The sequence below is a fragment of the Urocampus carinirostris genome, chromosome 11, assembly GCF_059441175.1.
Source record: "Urocampus carinirostris isolate Australia breed hairy pipefish chromosome 11, RoL_Ucar_1.0, whole genome shotgun sequence".
In the NCBI taxonomy this organism is placed as follows: Eukaryota; Metazoa; Chordata; class Actinopteri; order Syngnathiformes; family Syngnathidae; genus Urocampus; species Urocampus carinirostris.
The window spans coordinates 6,192,148-6,208,762 of record NC_142359.1 but is presented as its reverse complement, the minus strand read 5'-3'; the positions used below and the strand labels follow the sequence as shown (position 1 = coordinate 6,208,762).

The 16,615-nt window shown below is 40.9% G+C and overlaps 1 protein-coding gene across 4 annotated transcripts in view; it reads right to left on the bottom strand.

Annotated features, from left to right (window-relative positions):
• The window catches only part of LOC148356291 (sodium- and chloride-dependent betaine transporter-like), a 63,210-nt gene that overhangs the window by 30,247 nt on the left and 16,348 nt on the right, over positions 1-16,615 (bottom strand). For all 4 annotated transcript variants that reach the window (XM_088347898.1, XM_088347901.1, XM_088347899.1 and 1 more), the window contains exons 6-10: positions 15,162-15,215; positions 11,651-11,780; positions 6,033-6,167; positions 2,101-2,204; positions 1,913-2,037 (exon numbers count right to left, since the gene is read on the bottom strand). In XM_088347898.1, coding sequence (XP_088204024.1) covers positions 1,913-2,037; positions 2,101-2,204; positions 6,033-6,167; positions 11,651-11,780; positions 15,162-15,215 — 548 coding nt within the window. The remainder of the gene's footprint in view (positions 1-1,912; positions 2,038-2,100; positions 2,205-6,032; positions 6,168-11,650; positions 11,781-15,161; positions 15,216-16,615) is intronic.

Here is a 16,615-nt window from a genome sequence, read left to right as displayed (position 1 = left end):
TCTTGGCCCTTAAAATAACACAGTATCCCCTACCCATAATACGGCTCACCTTACATAGTTTTGCTGTCTTACAGAATTTTATCATGAATTGTGTTCTGCGTTGATTGGGTGAACTGTCCCCAGAAGACGAAATATTGGTAAATAAATGAAAAAATACATGTTTACAGGTACAGTATAAAGTATTTTTATTTTTTGAGCGAATAGATCCGCTTGTAAAAAGGGTTTGTTCTATGGCTTTAATTTATAAAAGTATTCAATTGTTCAGTTGTTCATTGTATTGAAAAAAATAAGGTTTTTAATTGGTGGATTTTGCTGATTCCGGGTTATTTTTGGAACGTAACCTCACGATAAACGAGGGTTCACTGTATCTATATATGTCATGACTACTCATTCATTTCATTAATTCGCCCGCTCATTTGGCGCCAGCCGCTGTGGGTTATCTGATTGGCTCCCTGTCCCTATTTAAACCCTGTCGTGTCACTCTCCTGTGGTCAGTCCGTCTGCGAACCTCTATTGACACAAAGTAAGCCTTTTGACCCTGACTCCCGCCTGTCCCGTTTTTGCTCCCGTTTTTCCACCTGTCCGTTCCTGATCTCCCCGTTTTGTCTCCAACTACGACCCGTTTTTGAGCCCGACCACGTATGTTCTCCCGTCCCGGCTCACAACCCGTTTTTGATCCCGACCACGTTTTTGCTCTCCTGTCCCGGCTATCGTCCTGTTTTTCTGTCCCTGTCACCACAATCCGATTGCAAGAGCGACTTGCTTCCCGCGTCTAGCGAGCACCGGATCGCGGGCGCTGCCCTGCCTCTCTATCTCAATAAACTTGCGAGATACGTTACGCGATTGGGTCTACCCTATGTTCTGGACGTGACAATATATATTTTTTTTCAGTTTATTGAAACTTTAAAAAGTATTTTCAAAATAAAGGTCATCTATCAATTATTTTGGAACCATTCTTCAATTGATAACTGGATTTGAATTAATGTTGAATTATCCAAATATTAAAGTCGATCCATTGCCGTACTCCAAACCAATGTTCCCTATAAGGTGCGCGCATGCGCACTCGCGCACTGCCTGCACATTCTCAGCGCACAAGAAAATCTAGCCAGCGCACAAAAACCAGGGCTCGAAATTGCTAATTAAGTAGCGAATGAAGTTAAAGTTACAGTGTATGAAGGTGAAAATACACGGGTTCCCCTGACACTGTGTTCTAAATGCGGTATTTTGAAGTCTATTTTGAACGAAGTTGAAAAGTAAAGTCAGTAGAGTTTTTCGAGAACCGGCTTCTTCGGCTCGGCTCACTAAAGAGAACCGGCTCTTTCAGGTTCCAAGCGGCTCTTCAGGTTGTTTTTGCTTTAATCCCTACACGACCAAATATTATGTAAAATTGTGCACAAAAAGACTTAAAGGAAGGGGGCGATAGAACAAAAAAAGAAAAAAATACCAAAAAGAAAAAGTAGTGAAAAACTGAGAAAAAAAAAAACAAAAGGAAGAGAAAAAAGAAGGAAAAAAATCAGAAAAAGCCAGAAAAAAAGAAAAGAAAGAAAAAAAAGAAAAAAGTAACAGCTAGGAAAAAATAAACACAATGAGATTTTTTTAAAGGAATTTAAAAAAAAATAGAAAAAAAACAGGGAGAAAGAAAAAAAAGTTTGTGTTGCATTGATGTCAAGTTTTGGACACGTTTGATAATGACTTAGTTGCGACACTTGGGATTGCCGTTGCTCACTGCCGTTTCAAGCGTTGCTTATCGACTTTGAGTGAACGCTCAGACCCCTGGAAAATTACAGGGAACATTGCTCCAAACTGCATTTAGAGATGCAACCATTAATTCATCGACCACTTATAAAGACATGAATTGCGAGTAAGAACATGCAAAAGCCCCCGATCCCGAATGTCCCATAAATGGACCTACCGCTACTCACGACTTCCTCCATGGGCAGGTCCAAATTGAGAGCCATGAAACCGAGCATGGAGAACACCACAGAGCCTGCGAAGATGGCCGTGGCGCTGTTCACCAGGCAGAGCGCCAGGCTGTCCCTGTTTTGGAGACACAAAGCTCAGTACTCTCACAAAATGAGAAAAACTGCAGTTTTTTTGTACCTGTAGCAGTTGTAGTTGTACTTGTTGTAGCTACCGAGAGAGGTTAGGACTCCTTGGCACACGGCATAGGAGAAGAAAACCTGGGTTCCTGCATCTAGCCAAACCTGGACAGAGTGACATGTGTTTAAAGGTCCACCAGACTACCAGCACTGTGGTTACAACTGTGTTGCCTTTAAACTTTAAACAGGCGGCCCGTGGGCCGGAATAGGCCCGCTAAGGCATTGAATCCGGCCCACGAGATAACGCTGAGTGAAGCAAAGAGAAAAACGAGCTGCAGGTTGAAATATGTCCACTCGATGTTGTCAAAGCCGAGTGCCTCTCAAACGCTGTGCTTGCATTTCTCTCTCTCTCTCACTCTCTCTCTCTTCCTCCCCTTTTCTCTCACTCTCTATCTCTCTTTTTCACTCCCTCTGTCTCTTTTTTCTCTTTCTTTGTTCCTTTTGTCTCTTTCTCTCTCTGTGTCTTAATACCTTCTTTTGCTCTCTCCTTTTTTCCTTTTTCTCTTTTCTCTCTCTCTCTCTCGCTTTCCCCTACTCTCTTTCTCCCCTTTTCTCATTCTCTCTCTCCGTCTATCTTTCTCATTTCTCTCCTTCTCTCTTTCTCTCTTTTTATATCTCTTTGTATTTCTTTATTTCTCTCGCTTTCTTTCCCCCTCTCTCAATAGTTCTCTCTCTCTTTCTCCATTTTCTCTTTGTTTGTCCCATCCTCTCTCCTTTTCCCTCTTATTTCTTTCACTCTCTTTTTCTTTCTCTCTAATCTCCTAATCTCTGGCCCCAGAGAGAATGTTTGTTCTATGGTGTGGCCCCCGAGTTAAAATGAGTTTGACACCCCTGCTTTAAAGCAACTGTTTTGTATTTAAAATGTAATACAGGGCTAAAAAATGGATGCACGTTCATTAAGAAGTGTTCTATATAGATCTGGTTGTCATCAGTATTCTCACACAATGGCTGATAGGACGGTTGCATGTCCAATCTATCTCCATCCATGTTGAAGGATTAACATGGCAATTCCCTAAGTTTTTAACAGTGTTTATATGATACATAAACTTTATTTTGTATTAGTTAAGAGATATTGAAGTTCTTTGGGTTTTTTTTATTTCGGTGAATGTATCGGCACCTGGTCATTGTGATGTACTTTTGCTGTGTTCACCATCCAAAGAAGGAATCAAAGCTTCAATTACACGACAAATGATGACAGGAAGGTAGGGGTTTAAAAAGATGCAGGGAGCCTACGGAGCAGATTCAGGTAACCCGCATCAGTAATCATTGCAGCTAAATCTATTGCACCGTGGTCATTTTGGTCGTGCTGAGGTCTTGAACTTTCCCTTGCCTGAATGTTGGTTTAAGATCAGGGTATGGTGTCATTGTAATCCTGTGCAGTACTTTGAGACATCTTGTGATTCAGGGCTTTACAAATAATCGTGACTTGACTTGCACGTCAGCAGGGTTAGGTAGGGTTACTTTAACTGGATTACTTTCATATACTTTTGGAATACTCCAATATCAAATATGCTAATAAAAGACAAAAGAAACTAAATATGAATAAAATGACTAAATTTTGTGCAAGCTTGGGGAGTAACGGAATACATGGAACGGCCAAAATGATGTTGGCAAGCTGTTTGGATTTATTTTCGTTTTGTTTCTGTCGTATTTTATGTTCGTTTTCCCGGAGATCAAAGAGATCAAAGCCAGGAGAGAAAGCTTACCACGTGTTGTGAGTCATCATTACATTCATATTTAGTTTATTTTGTCTTTTATTAGCATATTTGGTATTGGAGTAATCCAAAAGTCATTGAAAGTAATCCAGTTAAAGTAACCCTACCCAACCCTGGTCGCATTTGATGTTAGTTTTGCCGGAGATCAAAGAGATCAAAGCCAGGAGAGAAAGCTTACCACGTGTTGTGAGTCATCATTTTATTCATATTTAGTTTATTTTGTCTTTTATTAGCATATTTGGTATTGGAGTCATCCAAAAGTCATTGAAAGTAATCCAGTTAAAGTAACCCTACCCAACCCTGGTCACATTGTATGCTAGTTTTGCCGGAGATCAAAGAGATCAAAGCCAGGAGAGAAAGCTTAGCACGTGTTGTGAGTCATCATTTCCTTCATATTTAGTTTATTCTGTCTTTTATTAGCATATTTGGTATTGGAGTAATCCAAAAGTCATTGAAAGTAATCAAGTTAAAGTAACCCTACACGTCAGACAGACAATGCCGGCATTTCCTGAACATAGCAATCCGACAACACGTGGTCGCCATTACCGACAGGCAAAAAGGAACAGATCGATTCGACACGCTGGTACATGCCTGCGTTGTTTACACAGAAGAAGACTTTATGTGCGGTGTATCTTTTCTGCGTTTTTTTTTTTTTAAGTCATCTTCCCCGGCGCCCACTAAGTCACCCTTGACAAAGCAGACATTCATGCGGTGAACGCGGCCACATGCTTAAGTCGTGTCTGGCCTCTAAAAAAACACAAAAAACACATTTCCTGATTAATTGTAGCGCTCTGTGTTGCGTCAGCCTTGAAGGATTGATGAGAGTATATGCGTATGTGGAGAGGAAGTCCCCTGCAGGGTGATAACTTTTGACCCCGGCTGTCATGACAGCGAAAAGTCCGCGTGCACGCTTCTGTGGTTTAAGCTAAGGGTAAAGCTTAATGTCCCTTGACAGATCCCAGATCCCTTTCTCTTCTTATTTGTTTGTTTTTTGTTCAGGAGGAAACGAAAAGGAAATCGATAAGGACTGTGTCATGCGCCATACATGCGCCCTGAAGAATTCTCGTGCCGGCGTGATGAGGGGGCCCTATAGAGCAGGGGTGTCAAACTAATTTTAACTCGGGGGCCACACAACAGAACAAACATTCTGTCGGGGGCCAAACTAGTAGATTAAAGAGAAAAAAAAGGAAGAGAAAGAAATAAGAGAAAGAGGGAGGGAGGGAAAAGGGCGGGACAAAGAAAGAAAAAGAGAGAGAGGGAGAGAGCGCGGGAAACAAAAGATAAAAAGTCGTGAGAGAGGGGGAAAAGAAAGGGGAGAGGAAGAAAGAAATCCAAAGAGAAATAGAAAGACAGAAGGAGAGAAAAGGGAAAAGAAAGTGCGAAGGGTATGAAGAGAGAAAGAGAAAAAAGAGAAAAGGAAAAAGGGAAGTTAGAGCAAAAGAGGTTAAAAGTCACAGAGAGAGAAAGAGCAACAAAGGAAGAGAAAAAGAGAGAGACAGAGAGTGACAGAGACAGAGAGGGAGAAAAGGGGTGGAAAAGAGAGAGAGAGAGAGAGAGAGAGAGAGAGAGAGAGGGAGAGATAAATATAAGTACAGTGTCTTTGTGAGAGGCACCAGGCTTTGGCAACATCAAGTTGACATATTTAAACCTGCAGCTTGTTTTTCTCTTGTGCTTCTCTGAGTGATGTCTCGCGGGCCGGATTCAAACCCTTAGTGGGCCTGATCTGGCCCGCGGGCCGCCTGTTTGACACCTGTGCTATAGAGGATGCAGAGCCGGAGCTAGCGAAGCGGCTAGCGGGGTTATAAGTCTTCGGTACCGGCCGTAATCATAGTAAATGTGAACCCTCTACCAAATAAGACCGACGAACTGGCTGTGCTGGTGAAAAACATCAAAGCGTAAGTACAGGGAGTGCCGTTTGCTGTGTTTTACGGAAACGTGGCTCACGTCTAGCATCCCGGATGCTAACGTGGAGCTACCCGGCAGACAGAGACACAATAGCCTGCGGGAAGCGGAGAGGAGGCGAACTCGCTATCTACGTGACCACGAGGCGGTGTAACCCTGGGCACAAAGATTTCCATCTGCTGCAAGGACGTCAAACTTTTGGCTGAGCATGTGACATCATCCACTCTGCTGTTGCTAAACTACAACATAGCACCCCGAGGCTATCCTGATCATGTGTTAATAATCAACATTGTAAAAGTTGAGTATTAGGTCTTACATCGACATCACCCAGTTTGTAGAAGTCAGGGAAGACGTAATACTTCAGACCCTCGCCGGCACCGGGCAACGATACCGCTCGGAGGAAGAGGATGATGAGAAATAGGTGAGGAACGGTGGCTGTGAAGTAAACAACCTGCAAAATAACCGATAGAATGTTTTAGCATGTTTTTAGAGACGTTTTCATCCACTGCGATCAAAGTAGGTGGTGATAATGTTTTCGTTTGGTATCTTGTCTGCAGGGTTGGGTAGGGTTACTTTAACTGGATTACTTTCAATTACTTTTAGATTACTCCGATACCAAATATGCTAATAAAAGACAAAAGAAACTAAATATGAATTAAATGATGACTGACAACACGTGGTAAGCTTTCTCTCCTGGCTTTGATCTCTTTGATCTCCGGCAAAACTAACATAAAATGTGACAGAAACCTATCTATCTATCTAGACATCTCTCTATCTATTTAATCTGTTTTATCCATCTATTTAATCTATTTTATCTATCTATTTAATTTATTTTATCTATCTTATCTATCTATTTAATCTATTTTATCTATCCATTTAATTTATCTAATCTCTCTAATCTCTCTAATCTCTCTAATCTCTCTAATCTCTCTAATCTCTCTAATCTATCTAATCTATCTAATCTATCTAATCCATCTAATCTATTTTATCTATTTTATCTATCTTATCTATCTTATCTATATCTGCCTGCCTGCCTGCCTGCCTGCCTGCCTGCCTGCCTACATACATACCTACCTACCTACCTACCCAGGGTTGGGTAGGCTTACTTTAACTGGATTACTTTCAATTACTTTTGGATTACTCCAATACCAAATATGCTGATAAAAGACCAAAAAAAACTAAATATGAATACAATTTTGACTCACAACACATGGTAAGCTTTCTCTCCTGGCTTTGATCTCTTTGATCTCTGGCAAAACGAACATAAAATGCCACAGAAACAAAATGAAAATAAATCCAAACAGCTCGCCAACATCATTTTTGCCGTTCCACGTGTTCTGTTACTCCCCAAGCCTGCACAAAATTTAGTCATTTTATTCATATTTAGTTTCTTTTGTCTTTTATTAGTCTCTATTTGTGTCTGTCCCTCCAAGAAAAGAGGGAGTTTAGATACGACCACCATTTTTCACAGGGAATCAGAAAATTGATTCAGCCTTTTTGGTTTCGTTGACTGAGTATTTTTTCCAAAAAGACATTCCACTCTCCCAGAGAAAAATGACATTGAATATCAACACCACATTTTACGGGCAGTCAGGTGGATAACCACAAGTGGGAAAACTGCAAAAAACTGCCTTTGCATTTTTGGTTTTGCTGACTCGGCAGCTTTACCCGAAAGACATTCTACTCTTCCAGACCAGAAAAGGGAAATTTCATTCAAAAATGGTTTCCCGTCTCAACGCAAGTTATGTTTTGCACAGTCATTCTAGTAATCATATTTGTCGATCGGTAAAAATCAAAAAACTTTGAAAAGTAATTTATATCACTGGTTCACAACCACTATGTCGTGGACCACTATGTCGTTGGGTTGTTTGGTGCTGGGCCACACTGAAAGAAAGAAAAATCTGCCTTAATTTTTGCTTTTGTACCGGATTTTTTTTTGGTGTATAATACAGATTTGAAACTTTACGGTATTATACAGATCTACCGTATTTTAGCGATGATTAACGAGTCGAAAAATATCGTTGACCACATTTGCGCAACATACGGATGCAATGACAATCAATCAGAATCGCAGAACACCAGACCAGGGGTCAGCAACAAGTGGCTCTGGAGCCATATGTGGCTCTTTGGCGCTCCCCAGTGGCTCCCTGGTGCCCTTTCAAAAATGTTTGATAATGGAAAATGATATGGTTTTCCGTAGGAGGAAACAGGAAAGTGGGGTAAAGGTAAGTGAGACCTGTTTTCGCGGCGGACAACACCCTTACATTTGGAAATATAGACTTGTTTTCCTTGGATTAGTTTCAACAGGTACCCGGACTCTGCAGGTCTGCATCAAACCTTAAGTACCGGTATCATTTTCTGTTCATTTTCCCGGCTGTGGTTTTTGAACCGTGTACTTTATATTCAGTTACAATCGCGGGACTCAAAGCCGTGTTTGGGCTAATTTGGTGATTGTGTTACATGTTTTATTGTGGGCGTATGCGGCTTATATACAGGTGCGGCTTGTGTAAGTACAAAATCGGTTTTCCTCTTAAAATGTGGTGGGTACGGCTTATAATCAGGTGCGCTCTATAGTCCGGAATTTACGGTACATGCTTCCTCAAAAGACTTATACAAATACTTTTTATTATTTTTTGCAGCTTCTATATGGCTCTTTCAACATTTTTACGTTGCCAACCCCCACAGGAGACTGTTAGGGATATAGATGACATAGGAAAAGGCATTAGGTTTTATATCCTCATCACACTATTTTTTCTCACGGTAAAAATTGTTGATGTTATTATTGGGGCCAAGAGAATATTTTCAGTGGTACAGAAAAGGTTGGGGACCATTACATTCTATGCTTCTTTTTTTTTCAAATATTGTTCCAACGTCTGTAGGGCCCATTTTATTTTGTTTCCAGGCGAGATATCAGTGCATAAGCTCAATATTTTCACAAAAAAATGTGTAAAATACATTTGAATATTATTAGTTGACAGGTATGACTGTGATGGTTTTTTTTGTAATGGGAGAAGTGATGTAATGGAGTTTCACAACTCCCTAAACCACATTGACTAAAACGTTTTGCTCAATTAATGTCACACTAGTTAAGTCACATGTGGTTCAAATTACTAAGCAATCGGTTCGTTTCGTCTCTAAAACGAATTGCCAAAGAGCCAGAGGGAAAGCCATTTTCAATTATCCAATACAACGGTGGTGGGCCGTGAGTCATGTGATGTTATTTTTTGTTAAGAAGTACTTATTAAGTAATTCCAAATTGTCAGTCAGCTTTCTTACATCGCTTTTCTTCTAGTTGCACTGGTTTGTGATGTGTGCTTTCATATTTAAGTATTTAACCAATCACATTTCACCCATCACTTGTTGCCAGGGTCAAAAATCCGCCTGGAGGCCTTCACAATCAGTTCTGCAGGCCCAAAGGTATACAATAAGTGTCGATAAAGATGTTGGTTAAGCCAATCAGATTAAGAGTTGACGGCGCAGGGGCCTTCTAGCTTCCGTAGCGGTTTCACAATATATAATTGGCCAAGGACAATAACGGAAGAATCACAAAAATAAGGTGGAGAAAAATTTTCCAATTTCCAGGGCTTCTGGTGAACGTACATTTTCAGCCCGAAATTGGATAAAAAGGAATGCTGCAAGTAAGAAAGGACAAGCTCGGAATTTCAGTATTAGCTCCGATGCTGATAGAAAAGCTTTTTTGGATGGAACTGAAAAAAAGGAAGATAGCTTTTTGCACGGTCAAAAATATTTTTAGGTGAATAAAATGTGGCTATATACCAGGGGTGTCAAACAGGCGGCCCACGGGCTGTATCAGGCCGGCTAAGGGATTGAATCCGGCCCGCGAGACAACGCTGAGGGAAGCACAAGAGAAAAACGAAATATGAAATATGTCCAACTGATGTTTCCGAAGCCAAGTGCCTCTCACAAACACTGTACTTGCATTTCTCTCTCTCTCTCTCTCTCTCTCTCTCTCTCTCTCTCTCTCTCTCTCTCTCTCTCTCTCTCTCTCTCTCTCTCTCTCTCTATCTCTCTCTCTCTCTCTCTCTCTTTCTCTTTCTTTACTTTATTTGGGTCTCTCTTCCTTTTTTATTTTCTTCTCTCTTTTCTCTTTCTCTCTCTCGCTCTCTCTTGCTTTCTGCTTCTTTATTCCTCTCCTCCTCTCTTTTTGTCTCCTTATCTTTTCTCTCATTCTCTCCTTTTTTCTTTCTTTTTCTCTTTCTCTCACTGTCTCTCACCCCTCCCTTTTTCTGTCTCTCTCTCTCTGTCTTTCACTCTCTCTGTCTCTCTTTTGCTTTGTTTGTTCCTCTTTGTCTCTTTCGCTCTCTGTCTTTTTACCTTTTGCTCTTTCTTCCTTTTTTCCTTTTCTCTCTCTTTCTCTTTCTTTCTTGCTTCAAGTCAAGTCATGTTTATTTGTGATGCCCTTCATCACTAGGAGTCTCAAAGGGCTGCACAGACCACAGATTATAGCCAACCACAGACTAAACTCTGTTCTCTTTCTCCCCTTCTCTTTTTCCCTCCTATTTCACTTTGGATTTATTTTTCTCTCTATTTATTTACCCCTCTCTCACTATTTCTCTTTTTATCTATTTTGTTTCTTGCATTTTCTCTCTCTCTCCCTCTCTCTCTCGCTCTCTCCCTTTCTTTGTCCCACTCTCTCTCTTTCTCTTATGTCTTTTTTTCTCTTTTTCTTTCTCTCTAATCTACTAGTCCGGTCCCCGAGAGAATGTTTGTTCTATCGTGTGGCTCCCTAGTTAAAATGTGTTTGACACCCCTGCTATATACCTGAATTTTAATGCAATTTTACGAGATTATTGTTGATGTCTTTTTCTTTATGTGTCAAAGCTGTTTTAGAGCCATAAACTACCGTATTTTCCGCACTATAAGGCGCACCTAAAAGCCTTTATTTTTTTCAAAAGCTGACCATGCGCCTTATAATACAGTGCGCCTTATTTATGGATCAACATTAAGTCGCAAACTCTTCCAACTAACTTGCAGCCGCCGACTAGATTTTCCCCCGAACGCCAAGTAGTCCGCGGCGTATGCTGGGATTTATTTACCGGCGTTTCATTGGCTGACCAATGTGTCAATCATCATTTGAATCGATCACTATTGGCTAAAGTTATTCGGCGGTCAAGGGGCGGATCCTTTTTATCATTTACAGGCTGGCATTGGCTTGAACGGCAAAACAAAGCCTGCAATTGGCCGAAAAAGATGAATGTGTATAGCACGTGGTTGACGGCATACACAAAGCATTTTTTACTATTCTGTATTTGTAAATGTTTTATTCTCCTGGATTTACTACACTCACAGATATAAGAGGACATTGGCTGCACATTATTATGAACACAACGACTTCGGTGAGCTACTCTGGCTATATATATTATCCCTGTATCTTGTTTCAGACTGAACTCGATGTTTCTGTGATAAGCGGTGCAGATAATGGATGGAATGGAGTGTCTTTTTTTAAATTAAACTCAATTCCAAGTGTCTATTGTCATATGCACAGTAAAGTTGCGAGCGAAAAAGTAAATAGAAACTAAGGAATGGTTGGCAATTCTTGAATCCCAAGACTTTAACCTTCCGAATGATGGAACGATGCATTTGAGTGACATCGTACGGACACCGCATCCGCACGTGTCTACGACACGTATTTGCGTCTTTGCAAGCTTTGGGAATGTTAAGGGGGTAATAAGTTTTGTCGACGCTCCCATTGTAGCGCCTTATAATCCGGTGCGTCTTATGTATGTCAAAAATAGGACCAAAAACTATTTTTTCGGGGTGCGCCCTATAACCCGGTGCGCCCTATAACCCGGTAGTTATTGGATTGATTCAGATGCAACACTAATAAAGGCCTAAGTGTGAAATGCACGGCCCGCTACTGCAACACAGTCCTGCTCAACCGTATTAAAGACACCGTGGAATTTTCAAGCACACCTTGCCCATGGATTTAATCCCCTTCCAAATGCAGAAGTAGCACATGATCCATGCCAGCAGGAGGAACAGCGCCAAGTCCCAGTGCACCCTGCCGAGGGACAGGGACCCGGACATCCTCAGCACGCGATTTCTGAGCAGGAAAGGGAAAAATACAAGAAATCAACCAATAGGACATTCCGTACCACGGCATTTTGCAGAACATGCCGATAAAATGAGCAAAACATGTGCGGCGCGTTTTAAGAAACACAACAGCTGGATCGCATCAAGATACCCCAAAGTGGGGCCGGTTGTGCAATGTTAAGCCACGTTTACATTAAATGGAGAGTCTTAAGTGACCACATGTTGCAACTCATGTCTAAAACACATGTGTCCAAGTCCCGGCCCGCGGGCCATGTCCGGCCCTCTGTGTAATCATACCCGGCCTGCAAGACCGTTTTACATTATTGTTATTAATGGCCCGTCAATATGAACAATGCCGTGTCATCCCTGGACATCATATTCTGACGTTTTAGTCACTGTACCTATATGACGTATACCAGGGGTGTCAAACTCATCTGAACTCGGGGGCAACACAATAGAACAAACATTCTGTCGGGGGCCAGACTTGTAGATTAAAGAGAAAGAAACAGAGAGATAAAGAAATAAGAGAAAGAAGGAGGGAAAAGGAGAGAGGGCGGGGCAAAGAAAGAAAAAGATAGAGAGGGAGAGAGCGTGAGAAACAAAAGAGATAAAAAGTCGTGAGAGAGGGGGAAAATAAAGGGAGGGGAAGAAAGAAATCCAAAGAGAAATAGAAAGACGGAAGGAGAGAAAGGAGAAAAGAAAGCGCAAAGGGAAGGAAGAGAGAAAGAGAAAAGAGAGAAAGAGAAAAAAGGAAGGATAGAATAAAACACGGGCACGTAAGCGCATTCAGGTTGGTTTGGACAGGAATCACATATTTAAATGTAGTGTATTATATTGGTCGCTAGATGGCATAGGAGTATAATAAATGATAAATCGTTGCAGTTTATTGTTGGAAAAGAAGTTAAAAAGACACAGAGAGAGAAAGAGACAAAGAGCAACAAACGAAGAGAAAAAGAGAGACACAGAGAGTTAAAGAGACAGAGACAGAGAGTGGGAGGAAAGGGGTGGAAAAGAAAGAGAGAGAGAGAAAGAAATAAAAGTACAGTGTCTTTGTTCGAGGCACCTGGCTTTGGCAACATCAAGTTGACATATTTCAACCTGCAGCTTGTTTTTCTCTTGCGCTTCTCTAAGTGTTGTCTCGCGGGCCGGATTCAATCCCTTAGCGGGCCTGATCTGGCCCGCGGGCCGCCTGTTCGACACCTGTGACGTATACTATACTATATACCAGGGGTCAGGAACCTATGGCTCGCGAGCCATATATGGCTCTTTCTATGAGTACTTATGGCTCGGAGATACATTTAATTGCATGCAAATGATCTCCATCTCGTTCAAAACTTGAGCCATCGATCCTGTTCAGATACACGCAAAGCAAACCAAAACTGAACTACAGCGGAACCTCGGTTTTCGAACGCCTCTCAGTTCGAACAAATCGGTTCTCGACCAAAAATTTCGAAAAATTCTCGCTTCGCTTTTCGTTCAAAAAATCGGAGTTCGAACGCCGGTACGCTGGGGGCGACGCTGAGCGGCGTACGAGTGTAGATTGCCCCCACCCCTCGTGAAGAACTGTTGTCACGGCAACGCGCACTCCTTTTCTGTTTTCGTTTTTCAAAAGCGGTGAAGGGAGTGTTTTAACCCCTAATTATGCCTCGGAAGAAGGTCGGTGCAAGCAGCAAAGTTGCTACAGGTGAAAAAAGAGGAGTAGTGCGTACAACTATTGCATTTAAGAAAGAAATAAGAGCAAAATAGGAAGAAGGTGTGCGAGTTTCCCTTCTTTCAGGAATACAGCATGGCTTCTGCCGACCGGTAAGAAATATATTATTTTCTTTATCCTTTAACCGCTCACCACTTGTTGTGGAGACCCGGGTGCTAAATGACGTGTAAACGACCTGATTTTTTTTTAATTTTTACACGCGAACGTACGATTAGCCTGGGTTAGCTTCACGTTAAACATTCAAGATAAACATTCAGGGTGTTGGAACGGATTAAAACAATTTTACATTACTTTTAATGGGAAAAAACGGCTTCGGTGATCGTACAAATCGATTTTCGTACAAAGAAATGGAACGGATTATGGTCGAGAACCGAGGTTCCTCTGTACTATATACCAGGGGTCGGGAACATATGGCTCGCGAGCCATATATGGCTCTTTCTGTGAGTACCTATGGCTCAGAGACAAATTTAATTGCATTATTCGTGTTCAGATACACACAAAGCCTAAACAAAGCTGATTTACAGAGCAGTACTTTCAGAATATATTGGGCACGTTTTCACTACGATTTACTGTCAAGGTGTCACACAAAAAAAAACTCGTTTCGGCTGTACAACGCTAAAGAATCCTTTATATAAAAGCTTACTATATGATCTGTGTTCAGTGTTTAGATACTTTTAGATGAATCCACGGAACAAATTGCAAATACGCCAAAACACCAGAAGAGAACTTAAAGTTATTTGATTGGGTGAGTGGGAGGGATGGGTGGAGCTATGCAAAAAAGTGCCTCCCATCTCTCGCCCTACTTCGTCTGCGCCAAAGGTAAGCACTTCAGGCTCCCTGTTTTCAGAATGTTGTGACGTTTTTACAAAATAATTTGTGTAGCATTTTCATATTTCTACTTTTGACAGGAGATATATTAAGGAGAGCAAAATCTTTTGGGATATTTACGTTTCTTTTCATATATACATTGACATAGGAGCAAAGGAATTTAAATGTTATTTTAATGTTAAGTTGTTTAAGTTAAGTTCTAAGTTGTATCATTTAACAAGATGTTTTTATTTAGAGCAAAATAATAAATACTGTATAAGTGATTTAAGGTTTAAATCGAATATTCTTGTCTGTTTTTATTCATATTTATGTTCCAAAAACATTCAGTTTAAGTGTGTTTAATGCTCAAATTGCACAATGTCTGACCATTTCCTGTTTGTGCACTATGATGTCTATGTTTGCACCAATGCATATGCTGACTATTTTTGCACTATGATGACTTTGCACCAAATGCAATATTGCACAACCGTTAGGATACCAACGTTATCACGACAACCCTGTATGTAACATCCCACATGCCGACATTTCTGTGTAAATACCATGTAAATTATAACTATAGCCTTATCCCCCTTGTCTTATAACATTATCTTCTCTGTTCCTTTATCTTCTTGCTCATACCTCACTATGAATGTGTAAAACTGGAGTGTCATGCCCAATTTCGTTGTCACAATATGTTAGCCCATTTGTAACAATGACAATAAAGGTATATTCTATTCTATTCTATTCTAAATGTTTATCCTGGTTGGCCCGCGACCTTTAGTGTGTTTTGAATTTTGGCCCCTTGTGCAATTCAGTTTGACATCCCTGGTCTAAAACATTATGTTATGGGTGTGAGTGTGTCTTTATTCTCACGTCCAGAATTCTTGCTCAGCAGTCTGGACCATCAAAAAGGATTCATTCAGAGATCTGGGGAGAAGCACATATTGAACAAGTCAAGGATGGCTACGCACCAACAATTTCTATAAAGTGGATGGTTTCCCGGCAGGAATGTCCTCTGAATTATTATCGTGCATTCCAACCCAATGATGGTATGTTGTTCTGTGAGAACCCCTCTTTTCGTATCTTTAAGTTGTTTGAGATTGTGGTTTTGGTTATTGTCAAGTCATGTTTATTCGTATGGCAATTAATCACGAGAAGTCTCAACGGGCTGTACAGACTAGAAACTATCATTACACATGATCTAAAACCGACATGAGGGCAAGGAAAAACTCAAAACCTCAACATGAGGTACCGTATTTTCCGCACTCTAAGGCGCACCTAAAAGCCTTTATTTTTTTCAAAAGCTGACCATGCGCCTTATAATACAGTGCGCCTTATATATGGATCAATATTAAGTCGCAAAGTCTTGCAACTAAGGCAAGCAGCCGCCGACTAGTTTCTCCCCCAATGGCGAAGTCATCCGCGGTGTATGCTGGGATTTATATACCGGCGTTTCATTTCCTAAGCAATGTGTCAATCATCATTTGAATCAGTCACTATTGGCTAAAGTTATTCGAAGGTAAAGGGGGCGGATCCTTTTTATCATTTACAGGCTCGCATAGGCTAAAGGGGCGAAACAAAGCCTCCAATTGGCCGAAAAAGATGAATGTAAATCACACGTTGTGTTGCACTACAACAAGAGAAAATGTTTTTTACTATTCGGTATTTGTAAATATTTTACTCTCCTGGATTTACTACACTCACGGTTGTAAGAAGACCATGGTTACGTATCATTATTGAAGGTGATGGCTGCAAGAGAACTTAGGTGAGCTATGCGGCTTTGTATTTTCCCGGTATCTTGTTTTAGAACGATCTTGATGTTTCTGTGATGAGTCTATTCTTAAACTAAATTCAATTCAAAGTGTTTATTGTCATGTGCACAGTAAAGAACCCCGTTTCCCTGCAAAATAAAATTCTTACTTTGCTGTCCACACCGTTGCAAGCAAAAAATATAATGGAAACTAAGAAATGTTTGGCATTTCTTGAATCCCAAGACTTTAACCTTCCGAATGATATTTGGAACGATGCATTTGAGTGATTGGTGACATCGTACATACACTGTTTCCGTACATGTCTGAGACACGTATTTTCTTCTTTGCAAGCTTTCGGAATGTTAAGGGGGTAATAAGTTGGACTATCTGACTGTTTTGTCGACGTTCCCATTGTAGCGCCTTATAATCCGGTGCGCCTTATGTATGGAAAATATAGGACCAAAATCTATTTTTTGGGGGTGCGCCCTATAACCCGGTGCGCCTTATAGTGCGGAAGTACGGTAATTGAAGAAACCTTAAGAAGGGACAGCACATAAAGTAATCCCCCGTCATTAT